The following is an 8,965-nucleotide window of genomic DNA, read 5'->3' on the forward strand; positions in this document are numbered from 1 at the left end:
CGAGCCCACGGCCGACCCGTCGGCCGAGCCCACGGCCGCGCCCACGGCCGACCCGTCGGCCGCGCCCACGGGCGACCCGTCGGCCGCGCCGACGGGCATCCCGACGGCCGACCCGTCGGCCGCGCCCACGGCCGAGCCGACGGCCGACCCGTCGGCCGCGCCCACGGCCGCGCCCACGGCCGCGCCCACGGCCGCGCCCACGGCCGACCCGTCGGCCGGGCCCACGGGCATCCCGACGGCGGCACTGGCGCCTGCGCCATGACGCCGCCGTCCACTGGCGCCTCCCGCGCCTGTGAGACCCCTCTGAGCCTCCCGTCCCCCGCGGTTCCTCCCGGGCCCCCTACGTTTAGAGACGCGTCAAGGCATCCCGACGGCCGACCCGACCGCCGCGCCCACGTCCGACCCGACGGCCGGCACGGGCGCGCCCACGACCGACCCGTCGGCCGCGCCCACGGGCGTGCCGACGGCCGACCCGTCGGCCGCGCCCACGGGCACGCCCACGACCGACCCGACCGCGCCGCTGCTCATCGCCGAGTGCCTCGACGAAGCGGCGTACTACGTCTTCGGCTTGGACGCGAGCAAGTCGATGGAGGAAACTGGCTGGAACATCGCTCGCAAGTTCACCCAGGATATGGCGAAGACGCTGCTCGATTTGAACGACGAGAGGATCTCAGCGGGTCTAGAGCCGCACCAGGTGGCGGCGTACTGGTTCAACGGGGCGCACGTTAACTCCCCGGGCACGTTCACGGAGTTCACGACCGACTACGACGCTTTCGAGGTTTCCATACTCGACTATGGCGAGGTCGAGGAAGCACAGACGCAGCACCCGCAAGGGTTCCAGAAGGCCACACTGTGGCTGGACCCCGTCACTTCGAAGTTCAAGAGCCACGTGCTGATCACCGACGGCGCTCCGTTCGCGGCCACCGGACCCTGCAAGAACGGAGAGAGCCTGGGGCATCTCATCGGAGGAACTCCGGAGCACAACTACGAAACGTTCACGGACATTCGAGACACTCCGTGCCGCGCGGAGTGCGCCGTCTTGGATTGCGACGCGACCGGTCCGACGGGCTGCCTGGAGCAAATGAGACCTTGGGCCAAGGCAGATTGCCTGAGTGAGGACGGGAAGAGCGACAAAGGCAAAGCCGAGGCGTGCGAGTGCGCGCTCCACGTCGCCGAACTCTTCAACGCGGTGCCGCACTTCTCGACGACGGTCGTGGGCGTCCAGAACGCGCATAATCCCGAGGAACGGTACACGGAGATCTTCGACGCGATGGCGTCGACCCCGGGCCACTACATCGACGCGATGGGCGGCGAGCTCGGGGAAGACGATATCACCGAATACGTGGACCGGACGCTGCGAGCCGCGTGCAACACGCCGTACCAGAAGTGCCAACGGAACAACGACGTCTCGACGTTCCCGCGCGACAAGTACGCCGACGGCGACGACGAGTTCCAGCACAAGAGCTGGGCCATCGGCTGCGACTTCGCCGAGAAGTACCCGGACCTTCCCGAAGGATGCGACGCCGAATGCGACGGTGGAGACGGAGGAGGCGAAGGCGTCGGAGGCTGCTGCGGCGAAACCTGCAGCGGAAACTGCGACACTTCGAGGCTTATCTGCAGAGACGCGTGCGACTACTACTACGACCTCGCCGACGGCTAGGAGCTCTCTCACCCCCCGCCGGACGCGGCCGACCCAAGAGGCCCCCCCCCCGGCAACGCGACACCGCGCGGCGTCCGGCCGACCCAAGAGGCCCCCGCGCGCGACGCGCGCCGCCCCGCGCTCGCTAAGCTTAAGCGCCATCCTAGGCCGCCTCCTTACCCTCGGCCGCGGCCGCGCGGAGGGCGACGGGCGCGAGCGCGAGCGCGGCGGCCGTGAGCGCGATGTTGAGGTGGAACGGCGCGGCGGGCCGCGCGGCGCGGCGGCCCCAGACGTAGAGCTTCCCGTAGACGAGGGGCCCGAGGATCTTGAGGATGGCGACGAGGTTCGCGCGGTCGCCGCTGAGGCGGCCCTGGGGCACGCCCTTCCTGCCCGCGAGGGCCGTGAGCGACGTCGACGCGCCCAACGTCCGCGCGGGCCCGAGGAAGCCGACGGCCGCGGCGACCAGCGCCGCGCGGTGCGACACGCAGCAGCCGACCCAGAAGCCGAGGTTCGAGAGCGTCGCGACGGCCGTGAAGGCCTGGAGGCCCACGCGCTTCGCGAGGCGGCCGCCGACGACGTTGCCGACCGCGCCGAGCAGCGGGATCGCCGTGAAGAACGTCGCGACGGCCGACGGGCCGAGGCGCCACTCGTCGATGGCGAAGATCTGGAGCACGTCGCCCATGAAGATGGGCTGGAGCGTGATGGCGAGGAGGAGCGCCAGCAGCCGCATCTCGCGGCCGTCGGAGAAGAGGCGGTAGCACGACAGCGGGTTGAACGCGCCGAGCTCGAAGGGCCGCCGGTCGTCGAGCGTCTCCTCGACGTTCGCCGCCGCGAAGGCCACGGCGGCGGCCGACGCGACCGTCGCCGCGCCGTAGAGCGACCGGAGCGTCTTCCCCGGCAGCAGGCTGCCGAGCTTGATGCCGCAGGCGAAGCCGACGTTCACGAGCGCGAAGATCAGGCCCGACGTCGCCGCGAGCTGGCCCGGGTCGGCCTTGTACGCGTCGCCGAGCATCGCGCCGGACGCGAGGAAGTAGAGGCCGACGACGAGCGAGCCGACGAACTTTGTCACGAGGAGCGCGGGCACGGACGGGAACGCGCAGGCCAGGCCGTTCGCGCCGAGCACGGCGAGCAGCACGCCGAGCAGCACGGGCTTGCGGCCCTGGGAGTCGGCGAGCGCGCCGACGACGGGCGCGAGCAGGATCTCGCAGCCCGCGGACGCCGAGCCCACGACGCCCAGGAGCGCCGTCGCGCGCTCGCTGCCGAGCGCGTCGATGAGCGCCGGCGCCGGCGCCAGCGCGACGACGGCCACGGACAGCACGAACATGAAGCTCAAAGGCTTGAGCGCCCGCTCCGGCCGCACGGCGACGGCCACGCCGCCGCCGCCGCCGCGCGCCGCGACGACCGTCGCGGGCTTCCTGGGCGCGCGCAGCGACGACTTCGGCGCCACGAGCCCGTGGGCCTGCAACGCCGCAATGGCGAGCAATTTGAGGAACATGCTCGTTGCAACACGGCCCGTGCTTGCGGTGAACAGGGCGTGTTGCAACACTGCGAGTGGCGGAGTTCAGCTCGCTCGTCAGACCCCTCGGTGCGCTCGATGTGAGCCGGTAACTTGAAGTTCAAGTCGCTCTCGCGGGCACCCAGGGCTCCTGGGGAGGGGCGAGTCTTCGCTGCGGGAGGGTCGGAGAGAGTAAAAACACGAGGTGGTATTTCCGGGGGACCGCGCGAGGTCTCGAGAGCGCGCCGCGCGGCCGCGAAGTCCGCGCGGCGAGCGCCCGCGCGAGACGGCGGTCTGGCAGCCTGCCAGTACCAGTCCGAACGCAAACCGTGCGACCGCGATGACGGGGAGAATGGATCGAACCTCCCACGTGTCCACGCGTGGAGGGGACGACGGACAGGCCTACGGACGCGTCCTTTGCGTCGAGGCGTCGGCTGCGAAGCCCCTTCCGCCGTTGCGTCTGTGCAGATCGAGCAACAACTCACGCACGCGCCCGCGTCTCTCCGCTGAACTTCTACGTTCGTCGGGGTCTCTACGCCGTCGGGGGGTCGCTGCCGAAATGACCCCGCAAGACACGAGCGGAGAACGACGAGAGCGACGATTATTCTTCGTTCGGGGGTGACGATTTTTCGGCGTGATGAAGTTGCGGGGGGGGCGTCGGGCGCCGGGCGTCGGGTTCGCGCGGCGCGTCGTCGGACGGTTCGCGACGAGAGACGACGTGCGGGGGCGCGGCGAGGCGAGCGACCTCCTTCGCGAGCGAAGAACCGCCCCCGACGCACGTCGCGCGGAACGCTCGCCGCCCCGAAGAACCGCCCCGCCCTTCCCCGACGCAGGGACGCCATGTCGACCCGCCGCGCGCTCGGAGAAGTCACCTTCAACCTTGAGAACGAGGATGACAAGGAGAACCTGCTGATGAAGCCCCTGCGGACGCCCGTCGTCGCGTCGTACGACGACGACGAGCTCGAGGACGCGACGCCGTTCTCGGAGGCGCCGGAGACGCCGGCGGACGACAAGGAGGTCGAGGAGGAGGAGGAGGAGGCGGTCGTCGAGTCCCCCGCCGCGTCGCCGAGCGAGTGGGACCTGCTCGTCAACGAGGCGTCGGTCCGCGTCGGCGCGGCGGTGTCGCGGCTCCCGCCCGACGCGCGGCGCGTCGTCGACGCCGTCGAGGCGCGCACGGGCCTCACGGCGCTGAACCTCGTCGCCGCGGCCGCGGCCGTGGTGCCCTTCCTGTGCCTCACGGTCATGTGGACCTGGCGCCAGATCGCCGTCGCGGCCGTCGGCGGCGCCTACCCGGCGTTCCGCACGGCCAAGCTCCTCGTCGAGGTCGAGGCCGCCGCGCCGGACCCCGCGGAGGTCAAGCAGTGGGCGGCCTACTGGCTCTTCTGCAGCGCGTCCCTCGCGCTCCGCCACACCGTCGGCCTCAGCCTCCTCCCGCCCGTCTTCTACGTCAAGGCCGCGCTCCTCGGCTGGCTCGTGTCGTCGGACACGCGCGGCGCGAAGGTCGTCTGGGACGCGGCCGTCGAGCCCCTCGTCAAGCCCTGCTTCAAGCCCAAGGAGGCCTGCATGGCCCTCGTCGCGACGGGCAAGAAGGTCCGCCGCCGCATGTCCGCGTGCTTCTCGCCGTCGCCCGTGTCCTTCGAGGAGATCCACGCGGACTGAGCGCGCCAAGAAACCCCCCCCGCAAGCCCCCCATCCCGTGCACAAGAGACGCCGACGCACACGTAATGCGTCCGCCGCGCGTTACCGGGGCGCGCCGGCGCCGTGGCGCGCGAGCGCCGCGCGGCAGGCCGGCGCGTCGAAGGCGCGGTCCGCGGCGCGCGCGACGAGGAGCGCGAGGTCGCGGAGCTCGAGGCCGAAGGCGTCGCGGACCTTGAGGTACTCCGCGGCGAGGTCCGTGTCGAAGACGGCGGTGTCGTCCGTGCAGAGGCACAACGGCACGTCGAAGCCGCGGGCGAAGACGTCGCCGAGCCGCGGGTGGTCGCGGAGCGACGCGAGGCGCAGCGTCGCGACGTTCGACGACGGGCAGACCTCGACGAGGGGCGCGCCCGCGCCGCACAGGTCCTCGGGCGCGACGTGGAGCGCGTGGCCGAGGCGGCAGCGGCCCGGCGCTTCGCGCGCGACCGCGAGGATCCGCGACGCGTCGGCGTCGCCCCGGGGGCACTCGCCGACGTGGATCGCGAGGCCGAGGCCGTGGGCGTCGCGGCACTCGCGGAAGAGGCGCTCGAAGGCCTCGAAGGAGTGGCGGCTCGTCGGGTTCCCGCTGAAGTCGACGCCGACGACGAAGGCCCGCGCTCGCGCGTCGCCGCGCCGGAGGGCCGCGACGGCGGCGACCGTCGCCGCCGCGGCCGCGGGGCCCCGCGACCGGTCCACGGACGCGAGGAACCGCGGCGTCAGCGCGCCCGCGTAGGTCGCCATGACGTCGACGACGGTGTCCACGTAGTCGGCCTCCGTGCGTTCGCCGAGCGCGCGCGGCGTGGATCGGAGCTCCGCGTAGCAGCAGCCCGCGGCCTCGAAGTCCTCGAGCGCCTCGCGCGCGACGCGCCGCACGACGGCCAGCGAGTCGACGCATTGGTGGATGAGCGCGAAGATTTCGAAGCACGCCTCGAGCGTCCGAGGGCCGGCGAGGAGCGCGCGCGCGCCCGCGAGGCCCCGCGCCTCCGCGAGCTCGACGAGCGTCGACAGGCGGATGGACCCGTTCAGGTGGGCGTGGAACTCGACCTTGCCCATGGCGCGCACGGCGCGCACGACGCGCCGCCGGCGCAGGAGCCGGCGGAGCCCGTAGGCCGCGGCCGCCAGCGACGCCGCCGCGACGACGCCGACGGCGGCGCGCGGCGGCGACATCGATGCAGCGCTTGTCGTGCGGCTTCGCGAGCGAGGGATGCCGCTCGGCTCGATAGCTCGGCTCGATGGCTCGGCTCGGCTCGATGGCCCGGCTCGGCTTGCAAGGAGGAGGCCCTCGATGGCTGCCTCCGTTTTTAGCGACCACAAGTTCTTGAGGCGAAAATTGAGGCGCCTTGAAGCGCACTTGGCTCGAGCAACGATGGTGCTCGTGCGCGCCCTCGCGGCCCTCGTCGCGCTGCGGACCGCCAGCGCCCGCACGGTCGAATGGCACGGCATCGACGCGACGATCAAGGGCCGGTCGCTGCTGCGGTCCATCTCCGGCCGGGCGGAGCCCGGCCGGCTCCACGCCATCATGGGCCCGAGCGGCAGCGGCAAGTCGACGCTGCTCTGCGCTATCGCGGGCTGCTGCGACCGGAAGGTCGGCCTCCGTGGTGACCTGCGCCTCGACGGCGCGGCCGTGGACCGCGTCGACGCCGCGTTCGTCCGCCAGCAGGACGTCTTCTACCCGTACCTCACGGTCCGCGAGACGCTGACGTTCGCGGCGACGCTGCGCCTCGGCCGGGACGCGGACGTGCCCGCCGTCGTCGACGACTTATTACGAAAAACGGGCCTGGGCAAGGCCGCGGACTCCATCGTCGGCGACGACAAGGTCCGCGGCGTGTCCGGCGGCGAGCGGAAGCGTCTCGCGATCGCGTGCGAGCTCGTCGACGACCCGGCCGTGCTCTTCCTCGACGAGCCGACGAGCGGCCTCGACTCCTTCGCCGCCGCGCGCGTCGTCGCGAGCCTCCGGGGCCTCTGCGACGCGGGCACGACGGTGGTCTGCGTCATCCACCAGCCGTCGGGCAAGGTCTTCGACGCGTTCGACGACCTCACGCTGCTGAGCGAGGGCGAGCTCATGTACCACGGCCCGCGGCGCGGCGTCGACCGCGCGCTCGCGCGGCAGGGCGCGAAGCGGCCGGCCTTCTCGTCCGCCGCGGAGCACGCGGTCGCGGCCGTGTCCGTCGACTACTCGTCCGCGGAGACCGAGGCCGCGAGCCGCGCGGCGCTCGCGCGCCTCGCGGCCGCGGCGCGCGCGGCCGCGCCGGCCGCGCCGCCGCCGGCGGAGACGGCGCCGGCCGCGGCGACGCCGGCGCCGGGCCCGCCGCGGCGGCCCCTCGCGGAGCTCCGCCTCCTCTACCAGCGCGCGCGGCGCGACGTGTCGCGCGCCAAGGCCGCGACGGCGATCAAGGCCGCGCAGCAGGTCATGACGGCGCTGATCTACGGCGGCATCTACGACCTCGACGACTCGCAGCGGTCGATCCAGGACCGCTTCGGCCTCCTGTCGCTCTGCGTCATCGGGTCGACGAACCTCGCGATCGCGTCGACGATCCGCGCGTTCCCCAAGGAGAAGGCCATCGTCGTCCGCGAGCGCGCGCCGCGGTCGGGCCGGCCCATGTATGGTGCTTTCCCCTACCTGGCGTCCAAGGTCGCCGCGGAGCTGCCGCTCGCCGCGGGCCTGAGCTGCCTCTTCGGGGCCGTGCTCTACCCGCTCGCGAAGCTCCGGCGGTCCGCGCAGGCGTTCCGCACGTTCCTCGGCATCCAGGTGCTCAACTCGCTCGCGTCGGGCGCGCTCGGGCTGCTCGTGGGCGCCGTCGCGCCGTCGACGGACGCGGCGCTCGCGCTCTTCCCGCCCTTGATCGTCCTCATGATCATCTTCAACGGGTCGAACATCTCCGACGAGTCGACGCCGAAACCCATCAAGTTCCTGCCCAAGCTGTCCCTCGTGCGCTGGGGCTTCGAGGGCCTCGCGGTCAACGAGTTCGACGGCTTGTACTTCGAGTGCCAGAACCGGCGGGAGGACCTGCGCACGGGCCGCGACGCGCTCGCGCGCCTCGCCTTCGAGGACTCCACGGTGAAGAAGGCCTGCGTCGCCCAGGCCGCCATCCTCGGCGGCTGCTACCTCCAGACCTACCGCGCGCTCCGCTCCTCGCGGCCCGCCTTCGCCGTCATGAAGCCCACCCGCCGCTAAGGCTTTCTACATCGCTTAGAGCGCCTCAAAGAAAGGACCCGATCTCCGCCTTGAGGACGCGCGGGACCGAGTCCGGGACGCGGTCGCGGAGCAGCGCGGCGACAACGGGCGCGGCCTTGCGCTTCGCGGGAAGGCCTGCATGGGACACAAGCCACCACCCGTCGACGGTCACGCTGCCGCGCCGCGCGAGCTCGACGATAGCCTCGAGGCCGATGGTCACCGCGATCGCGACCGCGTTGGCGTCGTTGTCGTGGGCGAGGTCGCGCAGGGCCCATTTGGCCGAAATTGTGGCGTCCGCGCTCCCGTCGCGCACGAGCTCGACGAGCAGCGGGATGCCGCCGGCCTCAGCGATCTGGACCTGGTTGGCGGCGTTGTAGTACGCGAGCCTGCGCAGCGCGTTCGAGGCCCACGCCCGCGCGGCCCACAGTTTGGCGTCCGCGCTCCTGTCGCGCACGAGCTCGACGAGCGGCGGGATGGCGCCGGCCTCGGCGATCAGGACCTTGTTGGCGGCGTTGTTGAACGCGAGCTCGCACAGCGCCCGCGCGGCCTCCGAATTGGCCTCCGCGTTCCCGGCGCGCAGCAGGTCGACGAGCGGCGGGATGCCGCCAGCCTCGACGATCATGACCCTGTAGCTGTAACGGACCTCGGCGCCCACAGCGACGCCGGGCATCACCGCGAGGGTGTACAGCGCCCGCGCCGCCGCCGTCTTCGCTGCGTCGTCGCCCTCGCGCAAGGCGCGGACGTGTCCTGCGACGGTCTCCATGACCCCTCGACTCGTGATGGGCTGCACCTCGGAAGCTTGACGCCACGATGAGGCAAACGAACTGAAGCGCTCCTCGCTGCTCTCGAGCCCGGGTCGTCGTCGAGCGCGTCGTCGAGCACCGATCGCCCGCGTCGTCGTCGAGCAAGAATGGCGCCGCGGTCCAACAAGAAGCAGGCGACGTCGCGCGCGCCGCGCGCGGCGGACACGCACGCGCGCCAG

General features: G+C 72.4%; 2 protein-coding genes across 2 annotated transcripts; both read left to right on the forward strand.

Moving 5' to 3' along the window:
* AURANDRAFT_72407 (expressed protein) lies at positions 1-4,872 on the forward strand (the record flags this gene model as incomplete). Its single annotated transcript, XM_009042149.1, has 3 exons — positions 1-292; positions 363-1,494; positions 3,968-4,872. 3 exons carry the CDS (start codon positions 259-261, stop codon positions 4,791-4,793), a joined length of 1,992 nt encoding a protein of 663 aa, XP_009040397.1.
* Positions 4,873-6,174: 1,302 nt separating this feature from the next.
* ABC42 (hypothetical protein) lies at positions 6,175-7,983 on the forward strand (the record flags this gene model as incomplete). The annotated part of the gene is made up of 1 exon (XM_009042150.1): positions 6,175-7,983. The coding sequence occupies one exon, from the start codon at positions 6,175-6,177 to the stop codon at positions 7,981-7,983; it is 1,809 nt and encodes a 602-aa protein (XP_009040398.1).
* Positions 7,984-8,965: the final 982 nt, after the last annotated feature.

The sequence above is a fragment of the Aureococcus anophagefferens genome, assembly GCF_000186865.1.
Source record: "Aureococcus anophagefferens unplaced genomic scaffold AURANscaffold_28, whole genome shotgun sequence".
Lineage (NCBI taxonomy): Eukaryota > Pelagophyceae > Pelagomonadales > Pelagomonadaceae > Aureococcus > Aureococcus anophagefferens.